This window comes from Thalassophryne amazonica, chromosome 12 (assembly GCF_902500255.1).
Source record: "Thalassophryne amazonica chromosome 12, fThaAma1.1, whole genome shotgun sequence".
In the NCBI taxonomy this organism is placed as follows: Eukaryota; Metazoa; Chordata; class Actinopteri; order Batrachoidiformes; family Batrachoididae; genus Thalassophryne; species Thalassophryne amazonica.
In genome coordinates this window covers 37,736,057-37,754,112 of record NC_047114.1, presented here as the reverse complement: position 1 = coordinate 37,754,112, position 18,056 = coordinate 37,736,057, and the positions used below count along the sequence as shown (strand labels likewise).

The 18,056-nt window shown below is 41.7% G+C and overlaps 1 protein-coding gene across 1 annotated transcript in view; it reads right to left on the bottom strand.

Moving 5' to 3' along the window:
* Nucleotides 1-9,858: 9,858 nt before the first annotated feature.
* LOC117521907 (protein shisa-like-2A) overlaps nt 9,859-18,056 on the bottom strand; it is a 34,311-nt gene continuing 26,113 nt past the window's right edge. Inside the window, exons 2-3 of the mRNA XM_034183271.1 lie at nt 10,214-10,350; nt 9,859-10,050 (exon numbers count right to left, since the gene is read on the bottom strand). Coding sequence (XP_034039162.1) covers nt 9,872-10,050; nt 10,214-10,350 — 316 coding nt within the window. The 3' untranslated portion in view covers nt 9,859-9,871. The remainder of the gene's footprint in view (nt 10,051-10,213; nt 10,351-18,056) is intronic.

Here is an 18,056-nt window from a genome sequence, read left to right as displayed (position 1 = left end):
GCTCAATCACCTCTTGTGAGTGCAGTTGATGTGGAGTGATAAACCATAAATGTATGTTGAAATCAACCATAAACACATTAAAAATTATATTTACCAAACATTTTGAAAGTGAAAATAAGATTTTCATAAAAATCAGGGCCACTGCTAGCCATTTGGATACCCTAAGGGCCCCTTCACACATAGTGCGAAGTTTGGTCGAATATGGCAAAACAGCACAAAACAGCTTGAATTCACTCACCACGAAACATCGTGCCAACAGCCAGGTGTGCACGATCCCCCTGTGAGATTTCATGCACACGATGGTGTCTTTCAAGCAGGAACACAGTGTGAGGTGCACCACATCGCGTCGCTTAAATGGAAAACAATAACGAAACATACCACCCACGTGATTCAAACCTGCACCTTCTAAAAGCTCTGATTGCCAGTCATAAACTTTACCACTGAGCTACAGACCTGTCCTTTGAAAGCTGTGGGAACCTGCCTCATATCAGGAAGGACATGGAAAATTGCAAAAAAAATTAAAATCACACACTATATAAAAACACTGCATTGATCAAGCGGGCAATACAAATATGATCTGTTTGTTCCTCCGTAGATGACCCATGGTCACAGACATACAGTCATGAAATTACATGAATGAGAAGCAGTGTGCTCTGATCATGTCCACATCTACTGGTCCGGTACATCCAGTTGCCCCGCGCGCGTGTTCTGCCCAACACGTGTCTTGTTGATGGCGTGCCGCAGCACAGACACTGCATCGTGTGGAACAGAGCTCACGTGAGTCACGTGACAGTCAGATCACTTGGGGGCAGCCTGTCAATGGGTTGCAGTGAGCGAGCGCGAGCACGCTGCAGCCTGTCGCCACAGCGATATATGTTTTTATTCATGTTCCATGTAAGGGCATCAAACAGACACACGCGCATCACAGTGGGCAGTTGTTAGTTCATTTCTGCCCCAACACAGTACCTGTTCTCCAGCTGGGATGTCCAGATCCACAGATCTCCACAGCTGCTTCTGTCGGCAGCCACACCTCCTGTCAGTTTAGCGTTAACACCAAAGCCACACTTGTGGGGAACTTAGACAAATTTCACTGCCAGCACGACAATCACTGTCTGCAGACTGTTGTCGTGTTAATAGTACGAATGGCCACACATTTTCTAAGTGCCAAACGAGCGGTGTTAGATGTTTCTGCATGTCGCCTGGAATTTGGCTGACACCTGCCATGAGAGGGATTGATGGGCTCGCACAGCGCACACTCTGTCTTTCAGCTGCTGGTGTGCGCAAATACTGTAGCAACAGGTGTACAAGGGAGGGATGATTTTACACATTTTGCACACGATTCCTGCTTCATGCGCACTTTGACCAAACTTCACACTGTGTGTGAAGGGGCCCCAAGCATCATTAATTTGTGGTAACCCCCCCCCCCAAAAAAAACAAAACCAAACAAAAAAAGAATTGCAATTGCATCTACAGTATATATTAATAGCTAAGTGGCCTCTGTGTATAAGCATGTGTGCGTGCATGCGTGTGTATGACTTTGATCACAGAAAAAGTGGAGAGAGCTGACATTTGCCTTTTGGTGTGCTTACGTATGTATTTTGGGTCAAGGATGAATACCACAAAAACAGAAAGTTGATAGGACTAATATTTTTGGAGAAATTAGGGATATTGCAACAATGGACACTGATGAACTATCTCACCCTTGCCAGCTGTAAAACATGACATCAACTAATGTCCTAAATAATAAATACAATTATTCACAAAACTTTCTCATTTTAATTTCCTGCACTTTCAGTTAAAATCATTATAGAAACTTTCCATAATTTATACAAATGAATGTCAAAAAATAAAATGGGAAATACTCAACACGTAGTGACGACAGAGGAATACAATGACCCGGAACACGGATGACATGACAGACCGACAACCAACACAGACAGTGACAGATATGGACGAGAAATCGCAGACAGGTCACATGGGCAGCGGAGCACCAACTCACACATAAATTGGACCAACACAGGACTCGGACAGATGTGAACAAGCAGCGCACAAACACACACATACCCAGACAGACACAACAAGGAGCGGGTGCACGCACACACACACACACTACTGACCAATGAGGAGGACAAACACTCAGACATAAGACCCAGACAGGAAACGGGGGACACACAAATATCAAGACACAAAATCCACACAGGAGACAGACATGACGGATAAAAAGGACAAAATGCACAGACAGGACTAACAGGGCACACCCACAACAGGTGGACTGGATTTTAGAGAGGGGTGCTCAAGACCAGAGGAGCTTCTCTTCGATTACAGGTCAGACAGGAAAATCACAGAGGACCCTTGGACCCTCAATCTGTGAAACAGGGTGGTAATCCTGGGCCACTGAGTTGGGGATGACATTTTAATAATCCGATGAAATTAATGCATTCTGGGGTTTTTGTCTGACATGTGTCATAAAAATCCAAAACCAGCTATGTCAGGCCTAAATTCTGTTTATAGCAGGAGAGTAAACTTATAGAACTGCGAGACTTAATGAAGCCTTAAAGACTAAAAGCAGATTTTCCACATTACAACCCCTTAAATAATTATTGTATTTGATCAATAGCTATTTGTGGCCCTTAAAGCCATGTTAGAAACATGTTTAGTTTGTTTTCATGGATGTTTAAATATGATCTTTTTATTAGTGTTTTGGATGTTTTTCTATGAACTTTGAAATACGAGGTCTATTAGAAAAGTATCCGACCTTATTTAAAAAAAAAAAACCATATGGATTTGAATCACGTGTGCTTGCGTGAGCCAACCTTGAACCTTCATGCGCATGCGTGATTTTTTTCACGCCTGTCGGTTGCGTCATTCGCCTGTGAGCAGGTTTTGAGTGAGGAGTGGTCCACCCCCTCGGCGGATTTTCATTGTCAGGGAAATGGCTGACAGACTGCTGCTTTGCTTGATCAAATTTTTTTTAGAAACTGTGAGGCACATCCATGTGGACACCATTCGAGAAATTCAGGTGGTTTTTGGTGAAAATTTTATGGGCTTCAAAGACATTAAGGGATGTTACTGTCGCGTTAAGGACGGCCCACAGCAGCTGTGGGGCGCGCCACACTCCAGCTGCCATCGACAGGCTGAACGACCATTTCATTTCTAAACGGATCGCTCTGTGGATCCGTGACCATCGTGTGCACTTTCTCTGGTTATCACAAGAGCTGGACATCACCCATTTTCCTGCAGATTTCACTTTTAACAAGAGATTTTGTCGTGGAAAGCCGAGCGGACGCTTCGCGCGTCACGACGGCAAGCGAGACAAAGAACACCTCCGTTTTGGAGTGCCAGAAGGACAAGCTGGGACATGTCCACCTCTCCACAATTTCTCTGATACTCACTCGACTGGTAAGCACTGAAAGGCATGTCCCAGCTTGTCCTTCTGGCACTCTGAAACGGAGGTGTTCTTTGTCTCGCTTGCCGTCGTGACGCGCGAAGCGTCCGCTCCTTTCCATGACAAAAACTCCTCATAACAGTGGAATGTGCCGTTCATTTCCAAACTGGACGCTGTGTTTTATCTGGGACGTCATCTGGACTAGCACAGGAATTGTGAAAAGACGTGGACATCAGCACCTTTTCAGCAAATTGAGACAGACGTGTGGAGGAATTCCGCGCGTCGCGGCACCGCCAAGCTGCAAAGCAATGCTATGATGAAGCGTCACAGAACATGTTCTGGCATGTCCAGGCACATCCACAATTTCTTGGATAATCACTCGACTGAAAAACCACCGACAGCTGTCTGAACGCCATCTCAAAGCCGTCCTGTGAGACCAAAAACGGAGGTGGTTTTGTGTTGGTCCAGCAGCGAATCCATCATGACGCGCAAAGCGTCCGCTCGGCTTCATGCGCATGAAGGTTCAAGGTTGGCTCACGCAAGCACACGTGATTCAAATCCATATGTTTTTTTTTTAAATAAGGTCCGATACTTTTCTAATAGACCTCGTATTTTTACCTGAAAGTGTATTAAAATAGTAACATGCACTCATTTTGCCAAGGCTGTCTGTACGGGAAGGCTAATTTTCCGGTACAGTCTATTTCAATCCAGATTGGGCACGTATTGTTGAAATCACACATTTCAACATTAAAATGTAATGGATGATAATGGAAATGAAATTCAACAGCTCAAGTAGTTATTGTACCAGGATGGTGTGTGTCACACGTTGAGCAACCTAATGCACATTGAGAGCTGAGAAAGGGTCCATAATAGCTTTTACATTATTCTTGCAGAGCAAAATATCTCCGGTGCTTAGAAACCTTAAATAGGTGATGTAAATAGCACAGAACAGAGGTCCGAGGGAGATGGGGCAAAATGGTCCCCCCATTTTCTAAAAGTAGTAGCAGAAATACACATTGGTTGAAATGCATAATGTAAAAGATAAATAAATAAATGCAGTGACTATATTACAGTGCCTTGCAAAAGTTTTCACGCCTTGGGTTTTTAATTTGTTTATGCCATTTCAAACACAAAAGTAATTCAGGCTCCTCTATATTAAAATTTCTAAAATTATCTTCCTTAAACTCAAACTGCAAGCAAATCTGTATAATTTGATAGAAATTAAATGAAAAAATAAAAGCCAAGATGACACTTTTTGGTATAACACACGTAAATCATCAGTTTTATTTTCAGTTTTCTTCAGACAAGTCAGGGGATGGATACGTGAACATTTCCAAATCACTGAATGTGTCTTGGCCTTTATTTACATAAATTATGAAGAAATACAAACAGTATGGCACTAAATCTGTGTGGAGTAGACAGGTCTGAAAAACTGAGTGACTGTGCAAGAAGGAGAAGAGTGAGGAAAGCTACCAAGACAACTCAGAAGAAATTATAGGCTTCTGTGGCTGCAATTGATGAAATTGTGCACAGTGCAAGATTTGCATTTTGCCTCACCACTCTTAGCTTCATAGTGGAGTGGAGAAGGATTTTATTTCACCAAAACAAGATAAAATCTAACCTTGCATCTCCAATGTGCTTTCTGAACCTTCACATCTTCTTTTTAAGAAAATCCTCCTTGATACTACTTCATTACTTCTGGATGAGTGTTTCCCTTTTTGGGAAATTTTCAGATAATGGTGGTAGAATGCTCTTAAAGTGGGTGAATGGAAGATCCTATTGAAATGTTAAGCAAAGCAACCACGTAGGGGCTATTTTTGTATTTATGTGTGCATGGGCTGGAGGCTCACTTTAAAAAAAGAATCATTCAGTTACTTCTCTTTTCTTCAGGATCTCACCATGTCATTTAGGTCCTTCAGACTTTTTTCAGTAAATGATTTTGGAGAGGATGCATGAGCATGGCTAAAAATCTTCAGCTTCTGCCACTTTAACCATTTTCTTTATTTGAATTCTCACATGCCTGGAAAAAGTCCTCACCATCTCATTTAGGTCTGTCACACTTTATTTTCAGTAAATATGCTGGGAGCATAATCATAAGCAAAAGTCTTCTGCCTAAAGGCCCCCTGACATGAGCATGTCTTTAATTCACGCACTAACATGACCTGTGTCATGCTGGAGAGTAAACTCGTCTTTAACTGGTGCAGACAGGACGCCAGAAGGGCGCTGGTGTGTGCTATTACGCGCAGAGAATTTTGAAATGTTCAAAAAATCTTTCACACGTAAATGTCGTGCTATGTGACGTGACGTAATCGCCAACATGATGTGCAGCTCGTGGAGTAAAGAAGAAGTGAACAGAGCGAGTGGTGATGTCAGCGGATCACATCAGAGTGCAGCTCGTCTGGAGGATTATAACAAGAAGTTAAATCTGTTATAAACATACTTTAACAGCTGCACACAAGAAGGAAAGAACACACAACTGTTTTACCAAGTCATGACAATGTAAACATGACAAATAATTAGGGGGAATTACTACAGGCAGATCCATGGTTGTGTGATGGGGTCTCTGGTGTCAAGGAAGCATTCTTTGTGAAACAGTTGAAACCCAGCCTTAACCGGGGAGGGGTCTGAGACACGCTTTGTCCCCTGTTTACAATGGGGTACTCAGGTCAAAGCAGTTTCAGTCTTTTGTTCATGGTAATGAGTCATTCACGTCATCAGGAGAGTCATCAAGGGAGCCATCAGGAGAGGCTTCCGTCCCATCATTAGGAGGGACAGCTGCCCTGTCATTAGGAGGGTGCTAACTAGAGCACAATAGGTGCTAATTAGAGCTATTGTTTAGTCACTAGCCTATAGCAGTTGGCCTCTCGGTAGGAGGGGTCTGGTTAGGTTTAAAAAAACTCCAGCTTTTGTTGGCTTCTGTATTTTCTTCTCTACAAGAATCAAGACAGAAGTCAGACTACCAGAGCAAGAATTTTAGGGAAGGAAGCTTCTGCGATTTGAAGTGAAATGTCCTCGCATCAAGCAACCCAGTCCAGTTGAAGATTCAAGCTTCTCTACTAGACAAATAATTACCTTTTTAGATGGCTGAAAATGCTTTCTGCAGCTTGTTAGGTGCATGCATGAATGGCTGAAGCTGGAGCGGTCCTCTATGATTCAGGAAGTGATTACAGCTGTTTTCAATGGCTAATTTGCAGAGAAAATGATTAATTCGGCACGAAATAATTATTTTGTATACACAGCGTCCAGCGCAGAGCAAGTGGCAACTGGCAGAACAAAGAATGGCATCCGGCTGGGATCACAGCGGGTGGGATCATCACGACAACGTACATGCAAGTGCGTGAATCAAAGTCATGCTCGTGTCAGGGGCAAGACTTCTGCCCCAACTACTGCCCTCTTAATCGTCACAATTTTAAGCATTTCCTTTATTTGCATCTTACATGCCCGGAAAAGAGTCCCCACCATGTAATTTTGTTCCTTCAAACTTTTTTCAGTAAATGCTTCTGAGGAGCAAACCCCCTGCCACTTTAAGCATTTTGTCTGGTGAGGTAAATTCAGATTCTAACTTTTCAGCTACTTCACAGTAGAGCTGCACATTATGGCCAAATTAGCAGAACTTTCAGGTCTTCTTTTTAAGAAAAACCTCCTCTACACCACTCCATCGGTATTTTATATTTTTAATTAAATTTATACGAGCTGCACAGCGGCACGAGGCTCGCTCTATGGTAGACGAAGGCACAAACCGAAAATGGCACAAAAAATCTCCACAGTGGGGAAAAAGCCACAAACCGTTGTCGTAAAAAGCCACAAACTGACGGTAGACGGTATTGCAGCTGACCCAGAGAGCAATACGGTGAGGGGATTGTCTGTGCCCACACTGCCTTTGTTTTTCTGTCACTGCTTCACTCTCCACCCGTTTTGGATTGTACTTTCACTCAAGTATCACTTTGAGGTACTTTATATAAGACTGAAAATGTGTAAATGAAATGTGCAAGCAACTCTTGTACAATCTTCAAAAACCTTGTAACTGTTAGAATGGTCTAAGCAGTGGGTCACCCCTCTGGGTCCGGTCTGCTTGAGGTTTCTTCCTCATTATTATCAGAGGGAGTTTTTCCTTACCACTGTCGCCTGTGTGCTTGCTCAGGGGGGTTGGTAAGATTAGACCTTACTCATGTGAAGCGCCTTGAGGCAGTTTTGTTGCGTTTTGGCGGTATACAAATAAAATGAATTGAAAAGAAGCACTGGCAACTGCGCCTGACATTTAGGATGGAGGACATTTGGTATGTATGTCAAACAGGAATCTACAGTGACCCTAAATAGTCTGGAATAGCTCTTGCAAAAAAGTGTGATCACATTCCACGAACCAGAGTCGGTCACATTTCAGTCAGTAGATGAAAAGCATGGGAGGGATGCATATCTGCGCCTACACATAATAAAAAATGACATTTTGGACAAATCACTGTGACATCACCTTAGCCAAGCAATGGCAAATGATTCGCTGATTGATAAAACCTTTGGATCATCTCTTTGGCCCTGTTGGTTGTGGATCTCCACAACAAATCTTTGACCTTTTTTTGTCCCCAGGCACTTTATGATGATGAACACTTTATGGTGTTTACTCATACCTAGGGATGGGTATTGAGAACCGGCTCCTTTCGGGTATCGTTAAGAAATGGTTCGATCCACCGACATCAATAACCTTTTTATTTTGTGATTCCCTTATCGGCCCTTCAGAGTGCCCGTTGTTTTTGGGGGTGTTTGTCAGGAAAATTCTAATTTCTCTACATTGATTACAGACCCTGCAGCGGGTCTGTAATCAACTTTTCTGCAGCACGGCTTTGCTTTGAACCTTGAACCAATCGAAGCAGTGATTCACGGATCGAAGCAGTGCTTCAATCATTGCTTCGTTGATTAATTTTTTCTTTCGCTTTCCCCAGCTAAAACCCTAAAGAGCATATGGCTGTGAGTATTATTTACCTTTTTTATGTTAAACCGACCTGTTTTGGTCTTCTGAAACAGTTGATAGATGTATTTTATAACTTAAAAATATCTATGGCATTTTCAGTGTTAAAGTTAGCATTAAGCAGTTGCAGCTGTCAAGCGTTTGTTGTCGTAAAAGAGTCAAATGTATTACAAATTGTAATATTTTAAAATTTTAAATTTTAGAGAAAGAGACAAAAAGAACCTGAACAGAAACACAACAGAAAATATAAAACCAACTAATAATGAACATACATAAATAAATAAATAAATACATACATACATACATACAGAAATAAATGTTTCCTGTGAACACCTAGTGACTCTTACACCTCCATTTCACCCCTGTCTTATTTAAGTTTAATGACAGTTTGTTTCGGTTAAACCATATTTTCAATGTGTGAATTTCTTCAGTGATTTCCTCCAGAACTATCTGCCAAGCTAGAAAACTGCTGCATCCTCGTAAGAGCAGAATACTACTGGAATGAATTTGAATAAGGAAAGTTGTTTTTTTTTTCTCACCTAAATGGATGCTGCATTCACTCCAGTTTATTGTCTGGAATAGTCCCAGATTGCATTTCAGAGCTTCTAGAATTCAAACATTTTCGTGCATGTGGTGTTGGGGGGTAATTTTGTATTTCAGCTTTTTTTTGTTTGTTTTTCACCACTTTCATCCCTGAATATGTGAAATCGTGAGTCACTTTTGTGCAGATTAAAGTTACTAACTGGGACTCCTGTTTTCTTGCGAGAAAGAAACGAGAATCGTCCTCCGTTCTGTTCACACAGCTCCAAATGCTGCACGACTCTGCTGAGTCAAGTTAGAACGATAGAATCCAGTCGGAATTAATAACTTCAAAGCGAAACACCGTTTTGTTTATTTTTATGTATGTCCAGAGATCAAGATACAGTGACCAATTTCATATTTATTTAAGACTCAATGAAATACATAGAAAACCTGTAAAGCCTACTTTTAGTACAAAATTCACGAGGTATCGATAAGGGAATTGATAAGGAATCGGATCGATAAGCAGAATTGATAATGGCATCGATATCGATAAAATCTTATCAATACTCATCCCTACTCATACCATTTGATTCCAGAGGATTTCCTCATTGTTCTTTACATCGTGTATATGTCGATACTAGCTGTGATGACAACCTAAAAATATGTTTTGGGAACTGCTTTTGATAAACATTGACCTTGACCTCTGTGCCAAAACCTAACAAATATTCCAATCATGTTGGTGAAAATCTGCTTATCCAGGTACACAGAGTACTGAGTGTCTGAGTGAATGAACCCTTTTCAGCTGTTTTAATAAAAAAAAAAAAAAAAAAAAAATCTTTGAAATACTTGAGAGTTGTGCTCTTATTCTTGTCTGATAATTTAGTCCACTCATCCAGTGCATACCACATTTTGGGTGAAGTAAATTCTGTCTGTCCATAGCTGTGTTCTGGCGGTGTATGCACCCGGCTTCTGAAACCTTTTCTAAAAGAAATGGTCCTTGTGATCTATGGACTTTCCACCTTTACAACAGTCACTGTTGCCGTAAAGCATCTCTGGAACAGACGGCCAGGGTCTGGCGGTGGGTTATCACAGTCCAGCTTTCTGCTCATGAAGTGTTTTCTGAAACCCTGTGGCCCAGAAGCCTGGGTCGCTCTGCCACGACTGGACCCCTCACCGGGATCTGCTGCTGGAAACCACAATTGGACACGTAACTGTTCAAATTCAAAAACAAAATAGCAAGAGTGTACAGTTGAAAAAACAAAAACATAATACAAAGGGAAAAAAAGTGTCACAATTCAGAGCTAGCAGAAAGTGCACACCAGAATCAAATCAACGCACATACTGACCTGGCGCTCTGAGGGGTAAGCCATTGTCAGGACGACTGGGTTTGGTGACAATGAAGAGGTAACAGAGGACACATACGGTGATAAGGAATGCAAGAAGAACCACTGCTGCAATAGACAGACCAACCAGTGCACCGATACTACGAGGAGCAGAAAGAGTAGAGGACAGGAGAAGACATAAAGATGTGTGGAAAGAGAAAGAAAAGAGCTTGTGGCAGACATGCAAAGATGACAACAGATCCTTACAGACGTACATCAGTGACAAAGGTAGTGCTAATACAGGGCAGGAAGTACTTTTATTTTGACACACATTATCCCAGGGTGGTCCTGAAAAACAAACTTCCAAGTTTTTCAAGGTGCTTCTTCATTTTTTTGGTTCCCTTGGGGAAAAAATAAATTGGCTGTTTTTTGGCCCCTGTTTTTTGTGACATCTTGGGTTATGGACTGGATACATTAGTTGATTAGTGGCAGATTTTGTACATCTGACATATGACAAAAAACTCCTGTGACAGTGGAATGTGCCGTTCATTTCCAAAGTAAATGCTTTGTTGATCCGGGATGTCGTCTGACAACCACAGAAATGGCAGAAGAGTTTGACATCAGCACTTTTTCGGCATGAAAAGACGTGCGGAGGGATTCGTACGTCGGGACGGAGGTGCAGAGCACAGAACAAAAAGAAACGCCATGATGTAGCCTCACAAGACATGTTGTGGCATGTCCAGCTCGTCCACAATTTCTCGGATAGTCACACGACTGAAAAGCCACCGAAAGCCGTCTGAATTTTCCGAATGGTGCAAGAGCTGGGCATGTTAGGGCTTGTCCTGTGAGACCTACATGGAGGTGCTTTCCCGCGCCATGAGCGGGTCCATGGCGAATTTCTCCACTCCTCTTTCCATGACAAAAACTCCTGTAACAGTGGAATGTGCCGTTCATTTCTAAACTGGACGCTGTCTTGATCCAGTATGTCGTCTGACTAGCATAGGAATTGTGAAAAGACGTGGACATCAGCACTTTAGACAGAGGTGCGGAGGAGTTCCGCGCGTCGCGGTGGAGCCGCATGGCGCAAAGCAACTCCGTGATGAAGCCTTCCAGGACATGTTGGGGCATGTCCAGCTCATGCACAATCACAATCGGATAATCACACGACTGAAAAGCAACCGGAATCCATCTGAAATCCACCTGAAAGCCGTCCTGTGAGACCAACACGGAGGTGGTTTTGTGCCGCTTAATGAACGGCTCCATGAAAAAAACTCCTGTAACAGTGGAATGTGCTGAAAAAGTGCTGATGTCCACGTCTCCTGCCTTTTTGTGAAAGTCAGACGAGGTCCCGGATCAACAAAGCCTTCACGTTGGAAATGATCTGGTTGTTTCAGCGGGGTCTGAGCATGTCGATCGGCGCTGGGAGCGCGCCGCGCTCTCAGCAGTTGTGGGCTGTCCTTAAAGCGGCAGTAACACTCTTTAATCTGTATAATCCCCATAAAATTGTCCCTGAAAGCCATATTAATTTTCCGAATGATGTCCACCTGGAGGTCTCTCACAGTTTCTGGAAAAAAATTGATGCAGCAAAGCTCCAAATCGTTCAGACATTTATTCACAATAAAAATCGGACGAGAGGGGTGGACCAGTGCTCACACAAAGCCTGCTCACAGGCGAATGACGCAACCGACAGGTGTGAAAAAACTTACGCATGGGCACGAAGGTTCAAGATTGTCTGATGCAATCACACGTGATTCAAATCCAAATGGTTTTTGAAAAAAATAAAAAGGGCCGATACTTTTCTAACAGAACTCATAAAGTCATTTCAAATGGCAACTTTCTGGCTTTAAGAAACACTATAAGAAATCAGGAAAAAAAAATTGTGTCAGTCAGTAATGGTTACTTTTTTAGACCAAGCAGAGGGAAAAAAATATGGAATCACTCAATTCTGAGGAAAAAATTATGGAATCATGAAAAACAAAAGAACGCTCCAACACATCACTAGTATTTTGTTGCACCACCTCTGGCTTTTATAACAGCTTGCAGTCTCTGAGGCATGGACTTAATGAGTGACAAACGGTACTCTTCAATCTGGCTCCAACTTTCTCTGATTGCTGTTGCCAGATCAGCTTTGCAGGTTGGAACCTTGTCATGGACCATTTTCTTCAACTTCCACCAAAGATTTTCAATTGGATTAAGATCCGGTGTATTTGCAGGCCATGACGTTGACCCTATGTGTCTTTTTGCAAGGAATGTTTTCACAGTTTTTGCTCTATGGAAAGATGAATTATCATCTTGAAAAATGATCTCATCATCGCCAAACATCCTTTCAATTGATGGAATAAGAAAAGTGTCCAAAATATCAACGTAAACTTGTGCATTTATTGATGATGTAATGACAGCCATCTCCCCAGTGCCTTTACCTGACATGCAGCCCCATATCATCAATGACTGTGGAAATTTACGTTCTCTTCAGGCAGTCATCTTTATAAATCTCATTGGAATGGCACCAAACAAAAGTTCCAGCATCATCACCTTGCCCAATGCAGATTCGAGATTCATCACTGAATATGACTTTCATCCAGTCATCCACAGTCCACAATTGCTTTTCCTTATCCCATTGTAACCTTGTTTTTTTTCTGTTTAGGTGTTAATGATGGCTTTCGTTTAGCTTTTCTGTATGTAAATTCCATTTCCTTTAGGCGGTTTCTTACAGTTCGGTCACAGACGTTGACTCCAGTTTCCTCCCATTCGTTCCTCATTTGTTTTGTTGTGCATTTTCGATTTTTGAGACATATTGCTTTAAGTTTTCTGTCTTGACGCTTTGATGTCTTCCTTGGTCTACCAGTATGTTTGCCTTTAACAACCTTCCCATGTTGTTTGTATTTGGTCCAGAGTTTATACACAGCTGACTGTGAACAACCAACATCTTTTGCAACATTGCGTGATGATTTACCCTCTTTTAAGAGTTTGATAATCCTCTCCTTTGTTTCAATTGACATCTCTCATGTTGGAGCCATGATTCATGTCCACTTGGTGCAACAGCTCTCCAAGGTGTGATCACTCCTTTTTAGATGCAGACTAACGAGCAGATCTGATTTGATGCAGGTGTTAGTTTTGGGGATGAAAATTTACAGGGTGATTCCATAATTTATTCCTCAGAATTGAGTGAGTCCATATTTTTTTCCCTCTGCTTGGTCTAAAAAAGTAACCGTTACTGACTGTTTATTAAAGCCAGAAAGTTGCCATTTGAAATGACTTTAGTTTTGTGTCATGTCTGTGATCTGCTTTTTTTCTACAAAATTAAACAACTGAATGAACATCCTCTGAGGCCGGTGATTCCATAATTATTGCCAGGGGTTGTATGTTATTGCTTCCATTTCTGTGAAATCCTTTGTCTAGAAGGCAACACAAAGATATTATTAAAAAAAAAAATCAAGCTTCAAACTTCATACACATGAAACAAATGGTCATGTCTCAGACAAAAAGATTTTTAAATGTTGGGTTTTGTCCAATTGTATGACGCCTGTGGAATATTGGTGATTTAGTGTTAGCTTTTCGAGTCAGCCATTGGTAGAAATCCTTGCAGGTGATTCTTAAAGTTGTCAAGGAACGTTTGCCCATGAGGTTCTTTTTTTTTTCTTTTTGACGTGTGTTTGGACACCTCATTGTATTTATTCACCCAGGCACCGTGTCATCCTATCTGCATTCACCTTTTCATTCTTTATTATCAATGTGTTGCCACTTTCTCTTTAATCACGATGTGCTAATTTTTAAAATCAGACCTCGCTCACAGGTTTTCACCCTCAGTGCAGCTCATCTAATTTTGTCAGCCAGTACATGCAGACCTTTCATTTTTACTCCTTTTCTACACACTCTCTTGTCTTCTGATTTATCTTGTCTCACAGCCTGGGCTCATTTTTCAGTCTGTAGTCCATATTAGGCCATTTTTTGGCCAAGGTTGGAAAAAAATTAGCAGAAAGCTAAAAATTGCGGGATGCAATCCTTTAAACATCCTAAACAACATACTAAAAGTCCCCATGTATCCTCTTTGGGCTTTTCCTGGTCTGACTGTTGTGTGGGCCGCTGAAGAGGAGGTACTGCTGGCCCACCACCACCAGAATGCGCCCTGGTTGTGAGTGCTTGCTTCAAGCACGAGTGGGCGTCGGAACTATTGGAGTGACAGCTGTCACACATCATCAACACCAGCTGTCACTCATCAACTTCATCCTCCATAAAAGCCGGACTGCAACTCCACCTCCCCGCCGAGAAATCAGCTACCATTCAGGTAATCGTTCTCTGCTGTAATTTTCTGAGTGTTTGAACATTGTTCTGTGTGCAGCCATTTTTTCTGTGGATACAGTCTGAAGCTGGATTGGTGGATTGTGTGAGCGCGACGTCTTCGCCTCTCACTCCTTCCAGGGAAGAGACTGACAGGAGCTGCACGGGTGATTCTGTATCTGGAGGTGGAGGTTTCCCTCCTGGAGGAATCAAACACCGTAAGATTGCTGGGTGTGTATTCACACACCAACCACTAACTGTTTCTGTTTCTGCCAGCAGTACCGGGTCTGACTGCTGAAGACAGTGGCCACCTGGGGCGCAGGGCTTGGCGGCTCCGGTGTTCTTCAGATCCGTTGGTGGTGGAAGCTGTGTGGGATCCGGCTCTTCTCTCGCCAGACATCTTCTATCTTCGAGCCTGCCCACACGTCACCTTGTGTATAATTGACAATCCACAATATTGTTATTGTCTGTATTTCGTTGTGCGATTCACAACATTAAATTGTTACTTTCTGGCATATCCATTGTCCGTTCATTAACGCCCCCTGTTGTGGGTCCATGTCACGACACCTTCCCAACACTGACGTCATGATGCCATGAGTGTCATGGACGTTGAAAATAGTGTTTCACATATGTTCATCGTTTAATTATTTGCAGTGGCATAGCTATGTATCTTCATTGTTTGATGGACAAGACTGCGTCAAAATGAAACAGATTTCATATTGTGATATCAAGTAGATTTTAATTTCCTACAACTACTATAGTGGTTGTGAGCAATCGTGTGGCTGAAAGAAGTCATTTCTGTTCTGTTCATTGCTATGGAAATGGCTGTAGCAATTCTGAACACTACACATTTGTTTATCAGACACTGGTGAAGAGCATGACTTTGATGGAAAAGAGAGCAAAGATGAGTTCAAATCTACAACCCCTGGCAAAAATTATGGAATAACTGGCCTCGGATGATGTTCATTCAGTTGTTTAATTTTGTAGAAAAAAAGCAGATCACAGACATGACACAAAACTAAAGTCATTTCAAATGGCAACTTTCTGGCTTTAAGAAACACTATAAGAAATCAAGAAAAAAAAATTGTGACAGTCAGTAACGGTTACTTTTTTAGACCAAGCAGAGAAAAGAAATATGGAATCACTCAATTCTGAGGAATAAATTATGGAATCACCCTGTACATTTTCATCCCCCAAACTAACACCTGCATCAAATCAGATCTGCTTGTTGACATTGACCCTATGTGTCTTTTTGCAAGGAATGTTTTCACAGTTTTTGCTCTATGGCAAGATGCATTATCATCTTGAAAAATGATTTCATCATCCCCAAACATCCTTTCAATTGTCCAAAATATCAACGTAAACTTGTGCATTTATTGATGTAATGACAGCCATCTCCCCAGTGCCTTTACCTGACATGCAGCCCCATATCATCAATGACTGTGGAAATTTACATGTTCTCTTCAGGCAGTCATCTTTATAAATCTCAATGGAATGGCACCAAACAAAAGTTCCAGCATCATCACCTTGCCCAATGCAGATTCGAGATTCATCACTGAATATGACTTTCATCCAGTCATCCACAGTCCATGATTGCTTTTCCTTAGCTCATTGTAACCTTGTTTTTTTTTTCTGTTTAGGTGTTAATGATGGCTTTTGTTTAGCTTTTCTGTATGTAAATCCCATTTCCTTTAGGCAGTTTCTTACAGTTCGGTCACAGACGTTGACTCCAGTTTCCTCCCATTCGTTCCTCATTTGTTTTGTTGTGCATTTTTCGATTTTTGAGACATATTGCTTTAGGTTTTCTGTCTTGACGCTTTGATGTCTTTCTTGGTCTACCAGTATGTTTGCCTTTAACAACCTTCCCATGTTGTTTGTATTTGGTCCAGAGTTTAGACACAGCTGACTGTGAACAACCAACATCTTTTGCAACATTGCGTGATGATTTACCCTCTTTTAAGAGTTTGATAATCCTCTCCTTTGTTTCAATTGACATCTCTCGTGTTGGAGCCATGATTCATGTCAGTCCACTTGGTGCAACATCTCTCCAAGGTGTGATCACTCCTTTTTAGATGCAGACTAACGAGCAGATCTGATTTGATGCAGGTGTTAGTTTTGGGGATGAAAATTTACAGGGTGATTCTATAATTTATTCCTCAGAATTGAGTGATTCCATATTTTTTTCCCTCTTCTTTGTCTAAAAAAGTAACCGTTACTGACTGCCACAATTTTTTTTCCTGATTTTTTATAGTGTTTCTTAAAGCCAGAAAGTTGCCATTTGAAATGACTTTAGTTTTGTGTCATGTCTGTGATCTGCTTTTTTTCTACAAAATTAAACAACTGAATGAACATCCTCCGTGGCCGGTGATTCCATCATTTTTGCCAGGAGTTGTAGTAGGGGCACACACAGATATGTTCAACTGCCTTTTTGGAACCTGTTTAATTCTGATTGTGTTATTTTTGTTTATGCTGTTTTTGCTTGGTTGGTGGTTGTATGAGTAAATGTGGTTGTTGTGTGGTTTCTCATTTTATTATGTTAATGTTTCTGCTTCAGCGGTTTTCTCTCTTTTCTTGGGCTTTCTCTCTGTCTCTCTCTTAATTCTCCACCCACTCCCTATGTGTACACACACTGCCCTGTCTCTTAAAGCAGCCACTCTACTACTATAACATTTGGTAATGACATTGATTTGGGATAATGACTACTTGCTACGCTGAATCATGTGATACTGCATTTAATTGGGGGAGGATAGCTCAAAGATGCATGGAGATGCATGACCTGCCACTGACATACCACTGCCACCCTGTGTTCAGGGAAGGCATTTCTGTAACAGGAGCCAATGAAAATGAAGAACCAGGAAGTGGGGAGGCCTCACTTCATTCTCACAAAAGGATATAGATGACAAAATAGATGAGGTGGAAGTCTTTCTTAAGTCCTGGGATACATCCCTACTAAATTTGATTTCATCTCCAGAGGTGGGTAACCCCAGCTTCAGTGAATGAAAGTCCTTCCACATATTTGTTCCATCCACCCACTGAGCCAGCTGTTTCTAATTATTTAATCTTTTCAGGCAGGTAGATGAGCTAATCAGTGAAATCACCTGTTTTAGGTGCAGAGGTAGAAACAATACATACTACAATACACCAATACTTTTACTCTCTGAAACTGGGGTTACTCATCTTTGCCAAAAATGCAAAAAGTCTTCACAAAGTCCCAACCGGCATGTGAGTTGGGATTCAGCACTGGTAAGGACATTTTAAGTGCCAAACTGGACTGTCTGTTGAATAAGACATTTGAGAGGCTTCTAATGTTTTAACAAAAGATTGTGCTGAGGCCAACGAAGAGGACAGATCCATTGTTCAGATTAGTGTCCAATCTGTATCTGTTCATACTGGCTGAAAAGGTTTAAGTGGGGGATTGGTTTCTGTTAAGACTGTAAAATGTAAGATTGTTAAATGACACCCAGTCAAAGATTAGACAGCGTCCAACCCACAGGCCCTGACTATGTTGATTCTGAGTTCTTTTGATGACGCAGGTGTTAGTTTTGGGGATGAAAATTTACAGGGTGATTCCATAATTTTTTCCTCAGAA